Source organism: Balaenoptera acutorostrata, chromosome 20, assembly GCF_949987535.1.
Source record: "Balaenoptera acutorostrata chromosome 20, mBalAcu1.1, whole genome shotgun sequence".
Taxonomy (NCBI): Eukaryota; Metazoa; Chordata; class Mammalia; order Artiodactyla; family Balaenopteridae; genus Balaenoptera; species Balaenoptera acutorostrata.
The window spans coordinates 52214958-52240221 of NC_080083.1; the positions used below are offsets into that span (position 1 = coordinate 52214958).

At 55.4% G+C, this 25264-nt stretch overlaps 1 protein-coding gene across 6 annotated transcripts in view; it reads left to right on the forward strand.

Annotated features, from left to right (window-relative positions):
- The first annotated feature begins 19268 nt into the window (after positions 1-19268).
- SLC38A10 (solute carrier family 38 member 10) overlaps positions 19269-25264 on the forward strand; it is a 41548-nt gene continuing 35552 nt past the window's right edge. For all 6 annotated transcript variants that reach the window (XM_007185845.2, XM_007185847.3, XM_007185849.3 and 3 more), the window contains exons 1-2: positions 19269-19686; positions 22290-22407. In XM_007185845.2, the coding sequence (XP_007185907.2) occupies positions 19588-19686; positions 22290-22407 (217 nt within the window). In that variant the 5' untranslated portion in view covers positions 19269-19587. The remainder of the gene's footprint in view (positions 19687-22289; positions 22408-25264) is intronic.

The window sequence follows — 25264 nt, forward strand, 5'->3', positions numbered from 1 at the left end:
CCTAGCAGCCTGGCTTATTAATAGCCCCAAACTGGACCTGCCCAAGTGTCCAAGCACAGGTGAACGGTGCAGACACGGCCACCAGGCCGTGGACGGTACCTGGCAGTGAAGAGGACACACACAGCAATGGCCTGGTTGAGTCTCAAAGTCATTTGCTGAGCAAAGCAGCCAATACATTCTGCATGGTTTCTTCATTTATGTGAAATTCTAGAAAAGGTGAAACTATTCTGCAGGGGCAGAAAGAGCAGGTCGTGGTGGCCCGGGGTTGAGATTGGGCAGGAGCTGGGGATTGATCAGGGGCCTGAAGGAAGATTCCCGGGCTGCTGGGAAGTTTTGCATCTTGACTGTCGGGGTGGTTACACGACTGTACCCATTTGCCAAAACTCATCCAACTGGACACTTAAAATGGGCACTTTTATTGTATCTAAGTCATAACTTAAAGCTGATTAAAAAAAAATCCTACCGGACACTATTTGTCACCTATCAGATGACAGAGGCCAAAATGACTGATCATCTCTAGCTTTGCCAGGGACGCAGGGAAGCAGAAGCTCTCACACTTGGTGGGGGTATATATTGGCACACTTTTGCCCAGAAGTTTGGCAATAGCAATCAAAATTTGAAATATGCATGCTTTTCACCTAGCAGTTTCTCTTCTAGGAATTTTATCTTCCAGACACATGTGCATAAGGGCACAAAGATATGTGAACAGAGATGTCCTTTGTTAGGTTGAGAAACTAGCAACAACTGAAACATCCAACAGTAGCCGCTGGCTGAATACACGGAACCTGACCCATCCTGACCAACCGTCTCAGTTTTCCTGGCACTAGCACTGACAATCCCATGTCCTGGGGTCCCAAGCCCCCTCATACCAGGACACACCACGGTATAGATAAGCTAGGGAGTACTACAAAGTCAGGAAAAATGACAGGTGGGTTAACGTGTGCCAACGGGCAAGGTGTCCGAGAGACTCTGTGAGTGAGATCAAACAAACAACCAAATTGCTGGTGGCGTGGGGCCGTCCACAGACGCTGCCTCTGGAGATTGAGGCTCTGGAAGATACTACTTTCGCTTTGTATCCTTTGTGCCATTGGCTTCATTTATTTTGTGTGTGTATGGGTTGTATAATTAAAAAATATATTCTAAAGGACATGTGACCTTGGTCTGCATGTGTGACCTTGGTCTGCAGTCGAAGGCAGGTGGGTGGGGCCTCTGAATTACAGCCACAAGGAGGCAGGTACAGGGCGAGGGAGGGGCCTGAGGCATCTTCAGCAGCGGAGGAAGACCTGGAGGGGAGGGGGGAAAGAGCCATCCCTAGATCAGGGCTTAGAAGATCCCTTTGGTCCTCCGGGCCCCTCACCCAGGACCCGCCTCCCAGAAACTGACTCAGCCCCTCTTGCTGCCTTTGAACCCCTTGCCATTAGCAGGCAGCCCCTGGGCCCCAACCAAAACACAGCAGCCCAGGGTTGTTACGCAAATGGACTGGTGGGGCCCTGAGCCTGGCTAATTCCTGTGTCTTAATGAGTGGGAAGATGAGGTTTTTATTCATCACTGGGGCTTTAAAAATTGCAGTGAAGTGGCCCACTTTATAAAGAAAAAAAATCAATAGCTAAAAGAAAACAGGAGTATGTAAATGGACAGAGTGACAAAAAGCAGGCCAATTACCCCCCAAAATGAGACACAGTTATGGCTCCATTAACTCAATTATATTTTCAAAAGGATTTCTTACATGGGCCCCACCCCACCCCACCCTCACACGCCTGTAATTTTTATATCAACTTCAAGCCATTAAGTTGCATTAAATTATTTTGTGGGAGAGAGAGGTGTGTTTGGGAAAGGGGAGCTGTGGTCCTGCCCGGCTTCCCTGGGGGCCTGGGGTCAGGTGTGAGCAGGCGGGCGGGCTGTCGAGTGGAGCCTGGGGGAGGGACTCCTGCTCTCAGCCCTGAGAGATAATGAAGAGGAACCTCGGACTCCCCCCATGTAGCAGGACCAGCCTGGGAGTCCCCAGCCCCAAGGTCCCCTATGCATGCCCCCACCCCGAATTTTTATTCCCAGATGATTCACTGCTCTGTAACTACCCCCCACAGTGGGACAGTGGGTGGCCCTGCAGGTGTCAATCCAGATGTGGGCACCTAACCCCCCTTGGCTTCGTGAGTTTTCTCTTTGTCTTTTTACAGTTAGGAAACAATGTTTTGAAGGCATGGGAAAATACAGTGTATTAAAAGCAACCACACCACCAAAATTGGGGCCTAAACGGTGATATATTCGATGCCTGCTCTTCATGCAGCCCTTTGCAGGCCCAGAGCCCCTGGATGAGAGGATCCTAAATGACACTGGCAATTGTTTATTCAGCCACCACCTTCCAGCTGTCCCGAGATGCCAGGGAGGCCCTGGAGGCCCGACAGTGCCCACCCGCATTTCCTGACGCTTTCTTAAGAACGTGCCGGCCCTGAGGCTCACTGGCTGTAACCTGCTTTTCTGAGTCTGCTGCCCCCGGGGAGCTGAGGCCTGTCCTACATAAGCCTGTGCCTGGGCCGCCTGAGACCCAGCACTTAATATCAAGGATTTCAGGCGGAGGTGAGGAAGAGGAGGAGGAAGGGCTGGGGCCCAAGGGGTGGTCAGACAGGCTGTTGCTGGGCAGAATGTCCAGGGTCACTGGGCCAGGTTGTTGGCCAGAGAATATAAAACCAGCCAGTGGACAAATGGACGGGTGGAGACTCAGGCTGAGCAGCAGGGGTGGGGGCGACCCTAAGGCACAAGCCAGGGCCCCCCACTTCCAGGGCTGGCGCAGTGAAGGGTTAAACTACAATACAGACACAAAAAACCAAAGAGAATCAAACCCCCTCTGCCCTTGGGGGCATCAGACCCAAGACAGGCTGAAGAGAGGGCCAATCTGGGCATGCTGTACAGAGGGGTCCTCAGAGGTTCCAAAGGGCTGTAGGGGGAGGAGAAATGAGGGAGGGGGTCCCCTTCGACCTGGAGAGGGCCCATCGCAGGGTAACCTATAGGGAAGATGACACCATGGGGAGTGTGCGTGAACTTTAGGCTCTCATAACCTCCATCACCCCACGAGCACCCCAAACTTGCTGTGCCCATGGAGCTGGGAGACAAGCCCTCACTCCCTCGGGCCCTCAGCCCTGTTTGAGAGCCTGGGGCAAGAGACTAACGGGGGCACTTCCCTGGTGGCTCAGTGGTTAAGAATCCGCCTGCTAATGCAGGGGACACGGGTTCGAGCCCTCGTCCGGGAAGATCCCACATGCCGCGGAGCAACTAAGCCCGTGCGCCACAACTACTGAGCCTGTGCTCTAGAGCCCGCGAGCCGCAACTACTAAGACCGTGTGCCACAACTACTGAAGCCCACACGCCTAGAGCCCGTGCTCTGCAACAAGAGAAGCCACCTCAGTGAGAAGCCCGCGAACCACAATGAAGAGTAGCCCCTGCTCGCTGCAACTAGAGAAAGCCCGTGTGCAGCAACGAAGACGCAACAGCAGCCAAAACTAAATAAATAAATTTATTTAAAAAAAAAAAAGAGAGACTGATGGGGAGGATAGGAAGGGGCCACATTCCTGGATGCAAGTGTGTGCACACGTGTACATGTGTGTGCGGCTGAGACACAGGATACACGCCAACTCCCACTGCCTGCCCCCATGTCCTTGGGAGCCTGAGGCTGGTGCAGCATGTGCTCACAGGCCCAGAAGTGGGTGCGCAAGTGAGTGGTGAGGCTGCTTGGAAATGGATCATCACCTCCATTTAGGGTGTGATCTTGGGGCTTCAGCAACAACAGGAAGGAATCCCAGGGAGGGAGAGTAGGTGCAATGGCTGGGGCCACAGCAAGCCTGAGAGATCCCAGGAGAGGGAGACACAGGGCTGGGAAGGTAGTTGGGGGTGTGGCGGCCAGCAAGCAGACCGCTGGGCAGTGGAGGGGAGCAGAGACTCAGCCCAGGGGAGCAGGGGTTGATGGGCCGCCTGGGTGCTGGGGAAGGTCCTACAAAGAGGGCGTTGTGATGTTAGGAGAGCCCCACCCCGACCCACGGCTCTGCCCTACACCAATGCTCCCCAGCTTGTGCCTTTTCACCCACCACACCAGGGCCCTCGGGCTCACCAATCCTCATGACCTTGGGGACACCCCCTAAGCCCCCCAAGCCCTGAGGATGGAGAGTGGCTCAGAGGGAGTGGCTGAGCCCAGGCCTCTTTAGCTGCCCTCCAGACTCCAGGTGTCCACCATCCCAGGGGTCTGGGGGAGTGGGGGACCCCGCCTTCCCTGGGACTGGCCGGTATCTTCTCACTCTCTCTCTTGCCTTATCAATCATCTGCCTGCTCACTGTCAGGCCACAGGGCCAGCCCCTGGGCCCCCAGCCAGGCCTGCCTCCGCCAGAGAGTGGCCTCTTGCCCACATGCTGAAAGAGCCATTGTTCCAGAGGGGATGAAGGGGAAGGGCATGGGGACACATCAGCTGTCGGCCAACCAGTCAGGGTCAGACTCAAGGGCCTGGGCTAGGCCACACTCAGGAGACTCCTCAGGACCAGCCATGCCTGGGCAACTAGCAGGGACCCAGGGACAGTGCTTGGAGTGAGGCCTGAATTCAGGGGCTGCCTTTCCTGTTCTCTGCCTCTTCATCCCCATCTCAGCCTGAGGGAGAGTTGGCTGCTGTGGCAAGTTAAGGGCCCAAGCCCCCTGGAGCCTCTGGTCCAGCCGAGACCCTGGGGGAAGAACCTAAGATTATTGACTTCCCGGGCAGCCCAGGACCAGGAGGGGGCAGGGGTGGTTTCTGCCTGGCTCTGCTCGGCGCACAGCCATCCGGCCTCTGCCCTGTGCCCTCTGCCCTCTGCCCTGCCCGGCCTTCGTCCTCTTGGTCTCTCCCTCCTGTCTCTCTGTCTCTGGGTATCTCTCCACCTCTGCACCCCCTTCCCACCCTGCACCCCAAAGCACATCCTCCAGGGCAGTCAGTCTGCTGGAGGGACAGAGGGAAAGTACTGCCTAGAGATCCGCGCCCTAGGTGACAGTTTCCCACCGGAGGCCTGGCCCCTGATTCTTGGCCTATGTGGCCGCCTGCCCATACCCCGCACCCTGACCTGCTCCCCGGCCTTCAGGTCTCTGTGCCCACCCCACCCCACCGACACCTAGGCACCTTCCAGAGAACCTCGAAGGCTTGTGCTTACTTAGACCCTTCGCTCCTAGGGGATGGGGATGTTTGCACCTTTTTCAGTCCCTTGTTGCAGGAAGATGTGTGTGGTTCTCCTGCTGTCTTCTCCCCGATCCTGTGGGAGGCTGCACAGTGCCTCAGGACGAGGCCCCTTCCTTAATCTCTCCTGGCTTTTCCCCTCAGAGAACAAGTGGCCATTCCCCCCGCCCCCCATCACAACTCTAGCAGGTGATGGAGTCCCCAGGAGCCATTAAACGGCTGCCCGAGACCAGTGGCTACAGGGTGGGGCTGTGGGAGGAGACCAGAGTGTCCCCTGCACGGTCCCCAGGAGCAGACGGCAGCCAGCCTCCTGCCTTCTCCTGGAGATGGCAGCCACAGGGGCCCAGGTCCCACATCAGCCCAGGGCAGTCGGAGTTGCAGGTGGTGGGGTCACCTTGGAGCCGGGCTCTGCTCCCCCCTCGACCTTCCACGTGCTGGCTCACCAGCCAAGCTCTTCTCAGCTCGGAGCTCCTCAAGGTGAAGAGGGCATCCTTGAGGGCTCTGGCGGCCCCACGCCAAGGTCCAGGCACCAAGGTCAGTGCCAGCCCGCACCAAAGGAAGGGAGAGGGGTGATCAGGAGGTTACAGCGAGGGAGGAGGGGGCCAGGGGAGGGGAAATAAAAAAAGATTACATTTTTTTAAAAGGTACTCTAGCTGTCTGCTGACACCATCTCTGGTCTCCATCTGTTTTATAGCCTCACGGCTCAGGCAGCTGGGCTTTGCCGTCAGGGCGTGTGTGTGTGTGTGTGTGTGTGTGTGTGTGTTGGGGGGCGGTGAGGAGCCAGACCCCCCCCAGCCAGACCAGGCGGCCTGGTAGACGCACCTCCTCTCTGCCCCCACCCCCATCCCTGGCTTCTGTTCCGGGACTGCTCAGGCCATGGGCACCCAACCCTTGGCAGGGTGAGGGGCACCCGGCGCAGGTGGGATCCCGAGGGTGGAGGGGAACCTGGCCCCTGGCTGGCGGCCACTATCGCTGCCCATCTATCCCCCTGACAGGTCAATTTTCTCCCGTGTTTTACAGGACCTTTCAGAGCAGGAAATGTGATCTGGCGGCTGATTTATGTCTTTACCTGGTCTTTGTTCACAAGCCTGCTCTGCGGCCCCCTGCTCTGCAGGGCTGTGCCTGTGTAAGTGTCCAGGCCCCCGAGTTCCTCCCCAGGGGTCCCCACCCTCGGCTCCTCCCAGGGACTGGGGCCGACTGTGCCCAGCCTGAGCTCGCCTCTGACTCGGGAAGAGAGTCCCGAGCGGCTTGTTTCCTGGGAAGGGGGTGGTCTGGGGGCACTTCAAAGTCCCTGGCAGAGGGCCTGCCCCAGCCACAGCCTCCTACCACCTGCAGTGTGGGGAGTGGCGACCGGGGGGAGAAGGATGGGGAGTCACGTCTGGACGGCAGGGCTGTGTCCCTTAGCAACGCTTCCCGGGTTTGGGAGGAAGGGACGGTTACGGTAATTGTGTTCTTTACATGTTAAGTTGACTTTTGTTTCTCAAACTGAGTTCTTCCCTGGTGTCATAGCACACATGGGGCCAAGGCGGGATGCGGGCCTCTCCCCTGGTCTCCTCTGGGGGAGGCAGCAGTTGGAGCATTTTAGCAGCTGCCTTCTGAAATAATGAAAATCTTTTGTGTATAATCGACAAGCTCTCAGTCTTTTATAAAGTGGCACAGAGCATGTTTAGAAAACTTTTAGCGGACATTCCAAGTGAAAATAGCTCTTGGCTCCTCCCCTGCCTCCACCTCCCCCAGGTGCCACCCCCCCACCCCTTCCCAAGAGGATTCTGGGAAACTGAGACTGTGGTCTCTTCCTCCGCACCGTCCACAGGTTCCGTGTGGTTTTGTCACATACTCCGGGTGCTAACCGAGGTGACCACTGCTAACAAACAGGCTGGATGCCACCTTCCTCCTGTTTCCACCAATGCCCAGGTCTCGCCCCCAAGGCGCTGCCACCTGGCACCCAGGGGCCCACGACATGATGATCACTCGATCGGTGGTCAAACAAGTAAGTGGATCAAGATCCTCAACCCAGAGTCTGTGTGGGTGCCTCCAAGAAGAGGGTGAGTCCTGCCCTGACCACCAGGGCTCCCCTTGGTGGGGAGATGCAAACATGGCACACTGGGGGGCCCGGCACGGGCAGATGGGCTCCCAGCAGACCCCACTCCTGAGCAGTGGGCTCTGCCTCGAGATTAGCAGGGGCCATGCATGATTCTTGCTGAGGTAGGACCCCCATGGCCATGTGGTCTCTGCCTCCACAGGAAGCCCGGACACACATGTCCAGCCAGGACCTGTGTGTGACCTAAACCTTGGCCAGCAGACTCTCCCTGGCTCTTGGTGTTGTTGCCTGACCGAGTCACCAGGTAAAGGGACAGGTAGAATCTGCCGGTGTGGCTGATCAGGTGTCCTGGCCCGACTGTGCCTGACCAAAGGTGGGTAACATTATTCTTGCTTCTCACCTCCCCAGGAGGCCCTGTTTCCCCACTCCACTTTCCAGCCACCTGTTTCTTTTTTCTTTTTTTTTTTTTCTTGGCCATGCCACGCGGCTTGTGGGATCTTAGTTCTCTGACCAGGCATTGAACCCAGGCCCTCAGCAGTGAGAGCAGGGAGTCCTAACCACTGGACCACCAGGGAATTCCCTCCAGCCACCTGTTTCAACTGTGAGATCCTGTTATCCTTCCAAACTTATCCTGTTTAAATGGTGAGAACAGTGTTGGTTTTTGTCTCCAAAAACTGAAAGTATTTTGCTGATTCAAGACCCACCAAGATGAAATTAACAGGGTTGGGACTTGCGGTTCCACTTGGAAAGGACTATAGCCCAGGTCATGCCCACCAACCCACCCATTTATCTCTCCATCCATCCAACATATGTACATTTACTCACCCATCTGTCACCCACCCACCAATCCACCAACTCTCCCCTTCCATCCACCCATCTACCCATCATCCACTTACTCATTCATTCACCTGTTCACCCCCCCACCCATCCATGTGTCCATTCATTTGCTCATCCATCCTTTATCTGTCTATTCCCCACTCCAGCAAGCCACCTTTCTATGAGGAGCACTGGCAGTATTCCAGGCCTGGTACCGGGTACCAGGGCCACAACAGTACATGAGACCTTGCCTTAGTCCCAATCTGGTGGAAGAAATAACATGTAAATCCAGGGGGCTCTGGGGCACGTGAGCAGGGCATGTATAACCCAGCTGGGGGAAAGAGAGGACCAGGGAGTCTTCCAGGAGGAGGACTCTGTGGAGCTTCAAGATGGGTAGTGAGGAAGGGCCTGCTGGGCAGAGGCCAGGAAAGGTGGGTGGCTTGAGAAGGCTGAAGAACAGAGTAGGGGGCCGGAAGTACAGCAGGATGCAAGCTGGAGCTGCAGAGCTGATGTGACGGGCCTCATTCCCAGGCCATTTGGGAAGGGCAGAAGCGTGACCACCGACCAAGGAACCCATCACATCCTTTTTTCCTGGTGCTCCGTCTGTGTATCAGCCAACCACTCACGCTGGAAATGATGATATGGAAGGAAAGAGGGGGCACAGCCCCTCTTCCGATCCTTCCCCCATCAGTTTGCTGGAGGAGAACTCGGGCACAGCAGGAAGTGAAATGAAGACAGCGGAGTTAGTTTTGTGGCCTGCCTGTACTGTGTTCATAACAACGGAATACAAGAGCAGGTACCAGCTACAAAATACGAGTTGTGTGATTTCAGTGATTCCGCCTATATTTGTGTTTCAAACGGGCATCACACATTATAAAGATGAACGTTAAACGCATGTTAATAATTTAAATTTTTCTTTACTTAGAATGACATTACATAGCAACTTAAAAACACCATGACAAGTGGAGAGACCATGGAAGAAAGGGTAAACGTTTATGCTTTCCCACCTTTCATGGAATTTTCCGTGACTTTTTTTTTTTTTTTTTTAATTTATTTATGACTGTGTTGAGTCTTCGTTTCTGTGCAAGGGCTTTCTCCAGTTGCGGCAAGTGGGGACCACTCTTCATCGTGGTGCGCGGGCCTCTCACCATTGCGGCCTCTCTTGTTGCGGAGCACAGGCTCCAGATGCGCAGGCTCAGTAATTGTGGCTCACGGGCCCAGTTGCTCCGTGGCATGTGGGATCTTCCCAGACCAGAGCTCGAACCTGTGTCCCCTGCATTGGCAGGCAGATTCTCAACCACTGCGCCACCAGGGAAGCCCCTTCCGTGACTTTTGAGCAGGGTCCACACTCTCCTTTTTTTTTTTTAATTATTTTTTATTTTTTAATAAATTTATTTATTTTATTTATTTATTTTTGGCTGCACTGGGTCTTCGTTGCTGCAGGCAGGCTTTCTCTAGTTGTGGCGAGCAGGGGCCACTCTTTGTTGCAGTGCACGATCTTCTCATTGTGGTGTCTTCTCTTGTTGCGGAGCACAGGCTCTAGGTGCGCGGGCTTCAGTAGTTGTGGCACGTGGGCACACTCTCCTTTAACTGGGCCTCACAGGTTATGTAGTGGGTCCTGCAGATGACAGAGGGGACTGACTTTTCCCTGTGGGTTTTGGGTGCAGTGTTAGGAAGGCCTGGCCTGCTGGGGCAACTCCCCCCGCCTTTAGCCTCAAACACAGGTGACTTCAATCCCTGTCAGCTGCGAATTGAGGTGACTTTGTGGCCCAGCTCCCAGGGAGGAGCTCACCACACAAAAGGGCCCTTTCAAGACCCCTGCTGGGAGCTAGGGGACCCCAGGAAGAGTGGGGGCAGCATCCTGCAGCTCCGTCCTGTGACTGCCTTCCCCAGGGGCTGGAGGATGGGAATGAGGCCAGGGGCTTCTTGCCTGCTTGGGCTTCACCCCCAGTCGCCCCCCCACTCCCCCCCACCGTGGTCTTGGCTGCTTCCATCCCCAGGGATGCTGAGCACAGGAGTCGTCTGTGTGGAGCCTGGACAGGTTGGGGGCTGGGCTGATGTGTGACCGGAGGCTGTGCGCTCTGAACACTCCTGGATCTGTATCCGGCCAGTCTGACTGCCCGCCCTGGGCAGAGGGAGGAGGCCACACCCCCAGGTGGTGTGGGGACAGCTGGAGGAGCCCGGGCTGGAATCCGAGCCTGGTGGCCCTTGTCATTATCACCAGCCCCTGATGGGCCCTGGACGTGCAACAGGTGCCTGGCTTGGGGCTCAGCACCCACTAGCCTGGAATTTCATTGGCTCTTCTGTTATCTGAAAACTCGGCCTGTGTTTGGGCACGCAAACAATGGTAATAACACTAGCGGGCAGTGACAGCGCCCACGTTCCATGCACATCTGCTGCTTCCCAAACACGTGGCCCACTTCACCTCCATGGCACCTGACAGAGCAGGTGTGGTGACGTCCCTCTCCATCCCCGGGGTCGAAGGCCTGTGAGCTGCCAAGTGTCCACAAGCGGAGGCCGGCCTTTCGCCTGCAGAGGTGGTGGCAGGGCCCACCTGTGGCCACTTCTAGAGGAAGGGGTGGGCAGTGCTGCCGCGGAGGGGGCTCCTCACTGATTAAGCACGTGCTGTGGACCAGGCCCTTTGTGGGCCTCACTTAATTGACTGCCATGGCTGTGGGCGGTGTGTGTGTGTGCGTGAGGTTAGAGCTATATTTCAGTGAGGAAACCAAGGCCAGATGAAGATGGTTGTCCAGCCCGATGGCTGGAAGGTGGGGAGAGGATTTGAAGGTCGCCTGGTGGCTACAGCCTTGTCAGCAGCAGCTCTTCTGAAGGAGAGATGAAGAGTGAGTCTACCCTCGGGCCAGGCGCCAGGTGGGGCTCCTCCAGCTCCTGTTGGAGCAGATACGGTTCCTCACCCTGCGAGGGGGCCTGAGGATTAGACAAAGCCGGGGCGTGGATCCAGAGGGCCCGGCCAGGCCCACTGCCCTCAGCTCTGCCCCCCCCCCCCCGCCATTTGTGGCCTCCCTGCTCAGGACCCCTGCCTTCGTGAAGGCTGTCGTCCCCCCAGGCCCAGCTCCGGCCCTCTGCCTGGGGAGTGGAGGGGCCTGTGTCCCCAGGGACAGCCCGTCCTGCGCTCCCTGTCTCCATCAGCTCTCGGCTGTCACCGGCTCTAATTACCCAGGCTCCATCTGCCTGGGCCTCTGCACAGCTGGGGAAGCTCTCAGAAGCTGCACCCCACGCCCGGGCATGTCACATTCCTGTGTACCTCCCCACCGCCCCGCTGTCCTGCCCAACTGCAGGGCAGCCCCGGGTGCAGGGAGCCTGGGGCGGGGGGTGGGGGAGTGGGGAGGGGGCTGCCGCTGCTGGATGGGGGAGCCTGAATGCGGCCCACCTGTGCCCCAGGACTCCCAGCTGTGTCTCCCTCACCCCCCCCCCCCACCATCCTAGTCCTGTCCCCCGACCTAGCAAAGAGAAGTCAGAAGTTTATCACTCTGGGTCTGTTGGGGCCACCTGGAGGAGCTCAGTGTTCTAATGGCGAAGGCAAGGGCAGGACTTCCCCACATGAAGGGGACCGTCTGACCTTCCAGTGTTGCCTCCCACCCTGAGGGTCACAGCCTTCCCTGGAGCCCGAGCAGGGTCCATGGGCCCTGCGGTGCCTGGGCAAGCCGTGTTTGGGGCACACCTTTTAGGGGAGATAAGTGACACCTTTGATCCCAGGGATGCTGCCCTGGAAGGGGGCCCATCCTGGGGAGATCTCCCCGCTTCTGTGGCCTGGGAGGACCAGATGCAGAAGGGGCTGAAGAAGGCGGGCATTTGCCGGGCTCCAGCCACCACTGCTGGCTTCTCCCTTCTGGAGCATGAAATGGCAGTTTCTTGCCGGCTCACAAAACCTTCGAGGCATCTCACCCTGGCAAGCCTGGGGCACGCACATCTGCAGCCAGAACATCCCACCCTTTGTCCCCACTCCTGAGATGTCGCCTGGGGAGCAGGGGTGAGGCCTCGTGCCTCTTGCTGGCCTGCTCCACAGAAGGTCCGTGGGGCAGGGAGGAGGGTGAGCTGAGTGCATGCTGGGGTCTCAGCCTGGCTTTGCCCCAGTCTGCCAGGCTGAGGCTGAGCGGAAGGTGGCCATGGGACAGCCTGACATCCTGGCTTAAGGAGGATGGAATCCCAGAGCAGGTGGGGGTAGCACATGGTCTGCTGGTTAGGGGTCGGCAGCTGCTGGGGTCAAGTGCCAGCTCCTAATCTGCTTGGTGCGTCAGGAGAATGAGCTCAGACATGGCCCTGCCTTTCCCGCACCCCCAGATCTGCCTCCAGCCCCAACAGGAAGGGAAACACCTTGTGAATTTCCCAGGGACCTAGGTAGGGAACCCACCCGCCCATGCAGGGCCTGCAGGGATGGTGCCTGGGGGGGTCCCTGTGTCCAGACGTGTGACTCTGCACCTTATGTGCCCAGGCAGCTCTCGCCTTGTGTCTGGAATTTTTAAAAAAGGCGGGGGAAAAGAAAGTAGATGAAAGCAGTTTTTCCATCTTGTCAAATTCTCAACCACCCCCTCTAATTACAAGATGATAATGAGATTCAGGGGAAGTTTTCTCTTGGTGGCCAAGATTACAATCTGCAGCTTTTGTCTGAGCCCAGGGACATCATAAAGGTCACACTGTCCCTCCAGCTCAGCCTGGCTGCACAGAAGGCTCTCCCTGATGGGCCTGGGGACACACTTCCCATTCCCCGCTGCTGGATAGGACCTGACCAAGGGCTCCCCCCTCAGACCAGGGAAAGGGGAGGCCCCAGTGGGGACCAGGTCTACAGAGGCCACATGAGGCCCCAAAGCTTGCATGACGGTGAGCTCGGGGACGGGTCTGGAGTGGTGCAGTAGTGTTCTTTGTGTCCCCTTGCCCCTAACGTGGCCTAAAGCATCCCCAGGAGCCAGTCCCACAGACATGGTGCTGGACTCCACCACCAGCTAGAAGATGCTGCCTCCCTTGTCTCAGCTCAGGGGGCAGAGGCTAGCGGCCCCTCGTGCAGGGAGCTACGGAGCCACAGTGACCTGTGTCCAGGCCCTGGGCCTCCTGTTATGTGGCCTTGAGTAAATCGCCTTGCCTCTCTGAGCCTCAGTTTCCCCATCTGTAAAGTGGATAGGGTAACAGTTAGGGATTGCCATTGGCTGCCTTTAGTAGGAAGTCGAGAAGTTTGCCCTGGCCAGGCTGCTACCAGGACCTGGGCTCTACTCTGAGTGAGAAGAGTTGGAGCTCTGACTTTCTGGCTGCCATGTGATGAACAGACGGCAAGGAGGCCAGGAAGTGCCAAGTGAGGAGAGCATTGCAGTGGTCCAGGAAAGAGATGATGATGACTGGGACCATGGTGGAAACAGAGGAAGTGGTGAGGGATGGTAAGATTCATGGGTATCTGAACATGGACTCAACAAGATTTCCTGACAGATTAGATTAGGGTTGTGACTGAAAAGGAGAAGTCAAGGATGGGTACATGGCAGCTGCAGCAGTTCCAGCCATCACATCTGCATTCCAGGCAACAGGAATGAGGCAGGGAGAGATAAAAAGGACCACTGAAAAGGCTTTCCTGAAGTTCACCCAACACTTCTGTTAACATTGGTTAGGTCTTAGTCACATGACTGTCCTGACTGCAAAGGGGGGATGGGAAGAGTAATCTCTTTGCTGGGTACAATGCCATTGACAAGGACAGAGAGATGCTGTTAATAGGGAAAAGGACAGCATGGACACTGGTCAGGCAGCCACTTGGAGATGCTGATCACTATACACTTAGCCCAGGGTCAGCTCCCAGTGGGAACGGGCAACGCCCTGAGCGCTGACAACCTGGGCCAGGTGGCATGTTCCAAGGACCCTCTCCACCTGCAGGAATTAGGCGGGAGTTTCTCCTCTGCACATGCTTTAATCGCTCCAATTCCTGTGGTTCTCCAGGGTGAGCGCTGCAAATTAGGTGGTGTTGTGAACTTGGTCCCATAGGAGGACGTGGTTGGCTTGGGCAGCGAGGGGTGGCCAGGAACAAGGAAGAGACAGGGCCAAGGCGGGGGTGCGGGGTGGCTGAGAAGGGCACCAGGGAACCATTGGCCAAGGAGGGGAAGGATGAACCTGTCAGACGGAGCAGGTGAGGCCGTGGCAGGGGCCACGTCTGCGGGAGGCCTGCCGTGTGGACACCGAGGGGCCTGAAACCCGGGAGTGTCCAGAATGGGCAGCATGGTAATGTTCGTGTCCTGGGGCTGCCGTAACAAAGTTCCAGAAACTGGGGGACTTAACAAATTTATTCTCTCCCTGTTCTGGGGCCAGAAGTCTGATATCAGGGTGTCGTCACAGTCCGTTCTTTCTGAGGGAGAATCTTTTCCATGTCTCTCTTCCAGCTCCTGGTACTGCCGGCCATCCTTGGCGTTCCTTGGCTTGTAGACGAATCATGCCAATCTCTGCCTCTGTGTTCACAGGTGTTCTCTCTGTGTGGGTGCCTGTGTCCAAATTCCCCCTTTTTGTAAGGACACCAGTCATATTGGATTAGGCGCCCCCCCATATGCTGAGGGACTGGGGTTAGGAATGCACACATGAATTTGGGGTGGGGGGTCACATCCACCTTAAACCTGCAGGGAAAGAAGGTGAGGGTGGAGATTGCAGCAGTGGCCCCAGGCTTGGGAGGTCACAGGCCCTCATTAGTGGATGTGTGGGGTCCTGGGACATTGCGAGGCAGCTCTACTGATGGCCGTTTCTGAATTCCTTGTAGAAAACACCCTTTGGCCCTCTCCCTCCCCCACCAGGCGTCCTGGGATGGGTCTGTCCAGTGAGGTCCCTGGGGAGGGCTGTGGGAGGGCATCTGGGCCAGGCTGCTGGCTGGGAGAGAATGTAGGTGCCTCTCCCCGGTACCCCATTCTGGCTTCCTGCCTTCCAGGAAAGGGCAGAGAGGGGGCCTCCCTGGGTGCCCCCTTGGGTCCCAGAGCCACCTGAGGAGGGGAGGCCTGGTCTACCCTTGGCCCAGCTGGCTAGTGGTCTCCCTCAGGTCTGGATCAGCTGGCCTGGCCCCTGGTGTGGACAGGGCCTGCCTGCCTCCCGGGCTTCTGGCCTTCCCAGTCTCCAGAGATTTGGGGCCTGCATGGGGGGCCCTGGAAGACTGGATCGTTAGTCTGTGGTTTTTCCAACCGAGGGTCTCATGGCTGCCCCTCCTCCAGACAGAGGCCCCTGGAGGCAGAGGGAACCAGTGTCAAGACCCCTGGAAGACCCTGCCAGCCCCCAAGGCTCTCCCAGGCCCACCCAGCCCAGGTGCCCACGAGCAGCTGCTCTCCTGTCTTCCTCTCCCGGGCCGCCGGCCCCTAGCCCTCCTCCCAGAGCCCGAGCCAGCCCGGGTCACCCACAGCTTGAGACCTGGGAAAAACCCTTGGTCTGTGGCTTTAGGGGCTGGGGCCAAGGATGGACTCTCAAAACTGGGCCCACTCAGTGGGGGCTAAGGGTGGCCCACCCAGCTCTCCCTTGTCAGCCCCAGAGAAGCTCCCTTGCACCTGGGCAGCTCCCCAGGCATCTCCAACTTGGGCGGCCCCTGACAGAGGAGGAGGGGACATAATCATCATCCTCCGGGCCACAGTGGGGCCAGCCCCCGCCTCCCCACCTCACATGCTCCCCTCTCCCAACACAAAGGGGCCTACGAAATGAACCGAGCAAGCGTACTTCGGAAAACACCAGGGCCGATCCCCTCTCCTCTCACACCTCATTAAGGCCTGACCACCCCCACCCAGAAAACCAAGGTCAGGGCCAAGTGTGTGTGTGGGGCCGGGGGGGGGGGGGCGGGGGGCGGCGGCAGTCACGAGGTTCCCTGTGAATCCAGTCACTCCACGTGGTTCCAGCACTGCCCCTTCCTCTGAGGAGGAGGCCTGGCGGTGGGAGGGGGTTGGTGGATTCCCCCAAGCATGTGATCCAATGGCGCCCCGCCCAGCGGATGCTAAATGAAATCCATTCCTGTCTGCGGGACCTGTTGTCAGTTTTATGGCTCTGGGGTTATATAAACAGCGGGAGGAGAGTACAGGGAGTCAGGGCCAGGGGCCCACCAGGCCTGGGCTCCCCCTTCTTTCCCTCGGCCACCTCCCTGGGCTCAGGGCAGCCTCCAGGCTCTGCTCTGACACAGACAGCCTGAAAGAGGGAGAACACAACCAGAGAGGGGGATGGGAACTTGGGTGTCTGGACAATTCAGCCACTGGGCTGGAGTGAACATTTAACTCCTGCTTGCTGGGGTGATGAAAGCCCAGATCCCATGCCAGGGTCCCTGATGCTCAAGCCCCCCAGGGCCCCCACTATTCATTTCCAAGGGACCATCCTGGTCCCCCATCATGCCTCCGGTTTAGAAGCTAGAGACACAGATGAAAAAGCAGAGGATTGCCGAAAAACAATGATGCTCTCCAAGAGAGAAGGGACCAGCCCTTACTGGGGCTTATACCTGTGACCTCACAGAGAATCGCAGAGCAGGGTCATCAGCCCCATTTTACACCTGAAAACACTGAGGATTGATCCAGTGTCCCAGTAGCCAGGGCACAGCCGGCTCCATGGCCCTGGCTCTGCCTACCACCAGCTCCTGGGGCCCAGGCCACCTTCTCCAGGAGCCCTTCTCTGAAGCAGCCACAACTCTCACGTGGATCTAACCCAGGCTGGGTCCCTGCATCTCTCTGGTGAGGACTGAGGTGGGGGAGAGGGAGGGGAAGGGGAAGGAGGTGGTAGAGGGGCTCACCCTTGGTAAAGCAGGCACCACCTCCGGCCCCCCGCCCCAGTGTGGGAGAAACAGGATCCTTCACCTCACTACAGACGTGCCAGGTGGGGTCAGCATCCCCCTCTGTTTGAAGACCTAAGTCGCCAGCCTCCAGAGATGGGACCCTTGTCCAGCCCCCTTCCCCTCCTTCCCCCGATGGTGCCCATGGCTGTCACCTCCAGCGACCAAATGGAAAGTTGCTGCTACTTCAGTGATGGGTGCCCCAGAACAGGCTCAGAGTGGTTCATTAACATGCCCAGGTCACAAAGCCTTTGTGCTCCAGAAAGCTCCCATGGAACAGCGGTGTCCTGTCAGCTCTGCTGATTGAACTCATGTGTCGGTATCGAGAATGCAGGGGGTGTAGGTTCAGAAATAGCCATGGCCCTGTCCTTCCCTGCTTTACACTTCAGTCCCTAAACCTTTAGGTGGTGCAGGGCGAGGTGAGTGACTGTGTCAGCGGGAATTGCGGGTGGGAGGCCACTCAGAACCAGAGTGGGGTAGAAAGGGAGTCCGGGATGGGGGTGGGGCAGCCCAGGGGAGGCTATTGGAGCCCAAGTGAGGTGGGGGAGCATCAACTCGGGTGTTACAAGTATGGAAAGGGAGAATACCAAGATGAATGCTGTGGACCTGGACCCCCAGGGGTATTTGGTGATGTTGCTGTGAAAGTGTAGCTTTCAATATACTTAGATGGACGTTGGAAGAAATCTATATGTGAGTGTGGTACACACATGTGTCCTCTAATTCTGTCCATTGAGGGACCAGGAGCAGTGGCATCCCAATGGCTGAGCACACACCCAGGGCCCAGATCTTGGTCTCTATGACTAGTCTCCCACTGGAAGGACCCAGGGCTCCTTGGAGAAATGATTGATTCTGGAAAAGTACAGGATGAGCTAGGAACATCTAATTGTGCAAGAAAGCAAGGAAGTGCTCAGAGAATGATGGGGACGCAGCACAGGACACAGGAGCCAGCTGAAGGGGCTCTCACTGTCCAAGTCTGGGAAATTTGAGCATCAGAATAACTAATGATAGTAATGGATGATAACCCATTGAATACAATAGGAAACTAGGAGTCCACAGTGACATTGATACATTAGTACGTTGCAAGTTTGACAAGGAGCAGGACAGTTAGTTTCAACGTACCTCCCCACAAACCACTCATTATTTATAAAGGAGAAAGATGTAACTTTAACGTAACTATCTAATCAAGCGATCAGAGAGAACATCACCAGTAATGGGACAAATCAAAATCATTCGGCACCTGATAGGATTCAGTGGAAACACAGCAGTGCATCCATGATATTCCTGCCAAAGAAACGTAACTTGAATTTCATCATGGGTGTGGGTAGGCAGAATACTGGCTCCCCACAAAGATGTGCACCCCTTAATCCAGGGAACCTGTGAATATGTTACCTTACATGGCAAAAGGGACTTTGCAGCTGTGATTAAGGTTACAGACCTTGCGATGGGGAGATTATCCTGGATTATCCGGATGGACTCAATCTAATCACATGAATACTTAAAATTGGAAAACTTTTCCTGGCTGGGTCAGAGACGTGAAGCGAGAGGGAGGTGACCCCCTCACCCTGTTGCCAGATTTGAGGTTGGAGGAAGGGGGCCATGAGCCAGGGAATGCAGCCTCTAGAAACTGGGAACGGGCCTCAGTTTTCGGTTGGCAAGAAAACGGGGGCCTTGGTCCTACCACCGGAAGGAACTGAATTCTGCCAGCTACCCAATGAGTAGGAAATGGAGTCTCCACGAGAGCTTCCAGAAAGGGGGCGACTTGCTCACATCTTGATTTCAGTCCGGTGAGATCCATTCTGGACTTCTGACCCCCAGAACGGTAAGAGCAGATTTGTGTTGGTTAAGCTGCTAAATTTGTGGTGATTTGTTACGACAGCAATGAAAAACCAATATAATGAGGAGACATCAGACAAACTCCAATTGAGGGACACAGGGCTACTTACTAAGCACATTGAAAGAACGCAAAATTCGTAAGATCAACAGCTAATTAGAAAAATGGGCAAAAATGAATAAGCATTTCAAGAAGAAATGTGAATGGACAGTAAAAATATGAGTAGATGATTAACCTCATTTGTAATTAGGGAGAACAAATTAAAAACCACAGTGAGATTCCATTTTATTCACCAGATTGGCCAAACTGATGATACCATATATATGTGGCAATGGAACTCGCAGGGGCGAGTTCCTTGTGCTCTAGGTCCTGAAAGACACGGCTCAGGATCCCAGGTCCACAGGAGGATTAGCGGGGTGCTGGGACAGGTGAGCGGCCTCCCGGCCCCGCCCCGCAGGCCCTACCCCGCAGACCCAGCCCCCACCTCTCATTGGTTTGCGCCCCGACAAGCCCCGCCCCCAGGCCTCTCCCTCCCGCCTTCCCCAGGCCCCGCCCCCGCAGGCTCCACCCAGGCCCCCCTCTCGCCTTGAGCGCCTTGCCCGAGCCCCGCCTCCTTGTCGTCACTTCCGGGCAGAGGAGCCCGCGGAAGGCGGAAGTGTGTGTGTGTGTGTGTGTGTGCCAGGGCGGCTGCGAAGCCGCGCTGAGGTGTTCCTGGCTGGCACCCCGCGGCTCCTCCAGGTCTGGGCGTGGGGACACGGGGGTGGCCAAAGAGAGCCAGCGGGGGACGAAGCCATGAGGCGGCCGCGGGGTCTGGCGGGGTCTGGAGGTTGACTACTCCCGTCGCCTTCCCGCGAGGCCGCCTCCTCCAGGCAGCCACCCGTCCCCCTCAGGGTCTCGCGCCCCACCGTCGTCCCGGCGCCTTGGACTGGGGCTCCCGGGCTCCCAGACCCCACGCTATGACTGCGGCCGCCGCCTCCAACTGGGGGCTGATCACGAACATAGTGAACAGCATAGTAGGTGTCAGTGTCCTCACCATGCCCTTCTGCTTCAAACAGGTGAGTCCAGTGGGCAGTGGTCGCCGCCCTCGCCGCCCCGGGCTCATCCCCTCACGGGAACTAGGGCTGGGGGAGGCGGCCCCGCAGCTCGCCCGCCTCGGGGCTGCAAGAGAAACCGAAGGAATTTCCTCAGTGAAAAACTTAAGCACAATTAATAGCGTCAGACCGAAGTGCAAGTGTAGCAAAGCAAAATGATCTTTCAAAAATGGAAAGTGACCACAGGATGCAGTGTTCTTTTTCTTTACTATTTTTTTTAAAAACTCTGACCTGACTTCACTTGTATTCAGAAGCACACAAGTCAAACCCCCAGGCCTTGGAACTAGATTGGGGTGTTGGTTACAAGGTGATTACTAAATTCTCCAGAGTGTACGCTTAAGATCTCTGCGTTTCACTGTATACCAATGTTACCTTGAATGAAAAAATCTGAAATGTTAAAAAATTGGTGTCATCCCAACATTAAATACTGCATGAAAGAAACTCACCATTTTTGAGGTGTGGATTCATTTGGCTTCTGTTTAATTCACAAATAGGCATTTGGTACATTAGAAAAGGGAGATTGATGGAATTATCAAATTGGGTAACTTCTTTCCTAAAAATGAACTTCTTAGCTTCCTGTGTGCCACGGTTGAGGTGCTGCTCCACCTGCCTCCTAGGGCAGGAGCTGTCCACTAGCTGGGTTGCTTAAGGGTTGGGGAGGAGGAGTGGGACACCAGAGAAGAACAGGTGGCCAGCAAGGCTTCAAAGACCAGTCTTATGTGATGAAACCAAATAGGTGGAAAAAATGAAAATAAGACGGACATTTTGGAACTGAAAATGGGCACCAGTCGTTTAATTTTAGATTAACACTTTGCATTTTTCATATTTAGTATATTTTGGATAAAAATAGCAAAAAGAAAGAAAATGCGTTTACGGTTCCCGTGTGAGTGGTTGATCTGACTTGGTTGGTGAGCATGTTGGCAGGAGGACAGAGACTGCAGGCCTATGTGGAAGGCCACGCTGGCGGCTTCTAGAAGCCCTGGGGCAACATCTGTGTCTCGGTATGTGAATCCCAGTGTGGGCCGGCTACCTCTGTTTCTGGAAGGACTACATGTCCCAGCGTGCATTGCGACTTGTCTGGCACAGAACTGCATCCTGGGATGTGTAGTTGGCTGGTCCTGCGTCTGTAAATGCAGTGCTGTCATCCTTGATGCCTGTCTGCCAAGTGCCACCATGGCAGGGTTCTGGTGATTCAGATTTGAGTATCTGCCGTGTGCTGGGCACGAGGCTCCTGCCAGAGCATTTGAACATGGGCCAGGCTGACTTGCCCGGGGAAGAGCTTAGAGGTGGGGTCTGCATGCAAGCCAAGACCTGGAAGTGGTTTGCCCTGCCCCGAGGGCCTGGCTGAGTTAGGACACTCTCTCACTCATCACTCAGCATCTTCTCCGTGAGAAGCCGTCAGCCAGAACACAGTGTGAGGCCAGTGGGCAATTTGGAGATAATGTGTTTTGATCTGGCAGCCAGGTCATTTAAAAAAAGTTTTGGTTTGCGTTTTTTGTTTGTTTGGTTTTAGTAATTTGGGTACTTTTCCAAAAGAATTAACATTTTATTGAAGTGTAACATGCGTACAGAAAAGTGGACACATTTTAGGTGTACTCTTGATGGATTTTCATAACGTTAACAAACACATGTAGCCAGTTCCCAGATTAAGGAGCACAGCATTGCCAGCACCCTCCAGCCCTGCCTTCTTACTGAGGGTGCCCCCTCCTACCTCCAGTGCCACAGGTCAGTGTTGCTAGATTTTAACTTTACGTGAATGGGTCATGTTGTAGGTACATTTCGATGTCTGGCTAGCATTCCTCAATTTATCTGTGTTTTAACCTTTATTAGGCAGGCATGGTGTTTCCTATTTGGAGTGCTTAGGAACATGTGTACAGGCTTTGACCCCGTGGACGCATTCTGTGGGGTGGTGACCTGCGTGCAGGAGAGCTGGGTCGTGGGCTGTGTGTGCGTTCCACTCTGCTAGATGCTAGTAGGACAGTTGGTTGTTTCTTCAGTTTTTGGATTACAGATAAACCTGCTGTAAACATTGGCATGCAGGTTTGTGCATGAACACATGTTTTCATTTCTTTTGGGTAAATACCTAGGAGTGCAATTGCTGGTCAGATGGTGAGTGTCTGTTTAACTTATAAGAAAGGCGTAAATGTCATTTTTAATCTCTTCCTTCCAGAATGTGTTTATCACTCGTAGCTGTTGATCCAAGTGGCTGGAAGGTGGTTTGCTGTAGGGTGTTTGCAGGGAACTGGGGAGACTGGCAACCCCTTGCTGTTCCTTGAGACTCTGGGAGGGGCTGGGAAGGAAACGGTGTCCCTGGTGCTCTTTTGGGGTCATGCACAGGCTTTATGTCTCTGGATAGAGCCTATGGCCACCACATCCAGGAAATTGTCCTTTTAGTGCTAGGAACCACCACCCATAGGCACAGGAATGAAACAGAGCTGGGGCCTCGTGTCTGGGGGGTGGGGGCCACGGGGAGGGCTATTGGTTGTCGCACATGCTGTTCAGTGTGAGAGGTAAAGATGCCGGGTAGTTTTATTTTGTTAACATCTGTTTTTCTCCCAACCCTACAGTGTGGCATCGTCCTGGGGGCCCTGCTCTTGGTCTTCTGTTCTTGGATGACGCACCAGTCGTGCATGTTCCTGGTGAAAGCCGCCAGCCTGAGCAAGCGGAGGACCTACGCCGGCCTGGGTGAGCGCATCGCCTCCCCAGGGGGCGCTGGACCTTTCTCAGTACCTTCTTAAGAAGTGCAGCATCTCAATCTGGGGGTTTGGGCCTTATTCTCTTTTTTATTGGCCGCACATGCGGCATGTGGGATCTTAGTTCCTCGACCAAGGATTGAACCCGTGACCCTTGCATTGGAAGCGTGGAGTCTTAAACACTGGACCGCCAGGGAAGTCCCTGGGCCTTATTCTTTTAATTACTTTTCTTCCACTTTATTCTTAAAGAGTCCTTTGAACAGCAGTTTCTTATTTTAAAATTTAATGCAATTAAAAGAAAACTGTTGGGCTTCCCTGGTGGTTAAGAATCCTCCTGCCAATGCAGGGGACACGGGTTCGAGCCCTGGTCTGGGAAGATCCCACATGCCACGGAGCAACTAAGCCCCTGCACCACAACTACTGAGCCTGCACTCTAGAGCCCGCGAGCCACAACTACTGAGCCCGCGTGCCACAACTACTGAAGCCTGTGCGCCTAGAGCCCGTGCTCCGCAACAAGAGAAGCCATCACAATAAGAAGCCCGCATACCCCACCAAAGAGTATCCCCCGCTCACCGCAACTAGAGAAAGCCCACGCGCAGCAACAAAGACCCAACGCAGCCAAAAATAAATAAATTAATTAATTAATTTAAAAAAAATTTTAAAAACCCCAAAAAACTGTTAACATCAACACACATTTTAAAATTGAGGTGATACTCATTCTCCTGTCTCCCCTTTATGCAGATCCACACAGAGAGCCCTCTCCCAGTTCAGGCAGCCTCAGCAGCCTCCGCTCCTGTGCCCAAGAGTCCCCAGAACCTTCCTTCCGAGCTGCCTGACTGGGATCTTGCTGTACATCCCCACTTTGAACGCCATGGGCAGACTGTCCTTGGGCTCGGGTTCGTAGCTGGGAGCAAGTCACCATCTCCTCAGTGCTGTCCTGTTTCCTGTTGCTGTTGGTTGCAATTTCGTTTCCTCTAGATCTTTCTTTCTTCCTTTGATTTCAGCCGAGGCAGAGAAGGCTGTGCTTTCCGCCTCCTTTCAGTTTGGACTATTTCCTGGGCAACTTGGCTCTGAGGGCAGGATCCTCCACTCTCCTTCCCCCCTCAGAGTGGTGTGTGCAGGCTGCATTCTCTGCACCGCCTCGGAACTTTCGGCTCTGCACTCCATTCTGGGCATATATGGTGTGGGTGTTGAAATACCGATGCACATGGTCTCAGGAGCTGGTCCTGAGCACTTCTGGGGAAAATTCCTGTCCTTCGGCTGGAAGTCCCTGACCCTCCAGCTGGTGTGTGGCCAGGATGCTGGGTCCGCTCGTGGAGGGCCTGGTTGGGCCCTCAGCTCACAGCTCTCACGGCAGAGAGGAGGCAGCAAGAGGAAATGGTGCGCGGAGTTCCAGGAGCCAAACAAAATAAAAACATCTGCAGGCCCCACATGTGGGCTTTTGGCAGCATGACCTCTGGTTTCCTTCCAGTCTGCCTACTTTGCATTGGCATGGAGGTACTTGCATTTGTTCTGACCTCAAAACTGAAGGGCTACTTCCTTCTCTCTCCGTTCTGATGAGAATGGTGATGTCAGACCTTTTTTTCTTTTAAGTTTTTTTTTTTAAAGTAATCAATTTATTTATTTATTTTTGGCCACATTGGGTCTTCTTTGTTGTGCGCAGGCTTTTCTCTAGTTGCAGTGAGCAGGGGCTACTCTTCGTTGCAGTGCGCGGGCTTCTCACTGCGGTGGCTTCTCTTGTTGCAGAGCACGGGCTCTAGGCGCGTGAGCTTCAGTAGTTGTGGCATGTGGGCTCAGTAGTTGTGGCTCACAGACTCTAGAGCGCAGGCTCAGTAGTTGTGGCGCACGGGCTTAGTTGCTCCGCGGCATGTGGGATCTTCCTGGACCAGGGCTCGAACCCGTGTCCCCTGCATTGGCAGGCAGATTCTTAACCACTGTGCCACCAGGGAAGTCCCTGTCAGACTCTTCTATTGCTATTGGAGTCACTTGGGGAAGTGAAATTTATCAGCTAAATTTGCGCCCCGCCCTGCCCCCCACATGAGACCAAATTCTACTTGGGATGAAATGTGCTCCTGGGCAGGTTCCTTCCTCCGTCTGTGGGGCCATGGCCTTTAGGGTGACTCTTTCTCCCCACTGAGGGTTCCTGTAGCAGACATCCCACGAAGTGCTTGGCTGTGCCCTGAAAGAGGATGGGTGACCCTGGCCTGGGGAGGCCATGGTTTTTGACAGCTGTCTGTCTGAGTATTCTTAGAAAGTCCCTGAGAAGGCAAACTGGTTTGGCTAGCTGTGAAAGATTGAAGAAAACTACCCATGGACACCCTTCTGCATGGCTGGCTGGGGCTCCTACCTTTAACTGCTTGTGGTGACTGCAGCCCAATTCTAACTGCTAGAAGCAAAAAGGATCTGAAACCACCAGTGGTCTCTGGTTATGTCTTCGGTACCAAACAAGATGGCTCAGTTGTGTGAACTCCCACAGTCCCCCAGGCCCAGCCTGCAGCATGAGCTGCCCTTCGTCCTGGCTCTGTCTTGGCGCAGTCTCAGAAATGGAGAGGCCCCACCGCTTGGAAAGGAGCCCTAGACAGGAAGAGATGGGAATCTCTCGGACCCTGTGGGCCAGCAACCCTCCCACGCTTCCTGGGCCATCTCCTGCTGCCTGCAGGCCTTCTCTTGTCCTCTGCCTTCTCCTGGCCCAGAGCTTGCGCTGCAGCTGGAGAAGGTGGCCCAGGAGGAGAGTGCTCACTGCATCCTCGTGCCGCAGGCCCGGGGACATACGGCCTCTGTCAACAGAGCCCCCAACACATGTTGTCTGCTGGGCCCATGGGCATCAGGCAGGTGGGGGTCAAGGAGAT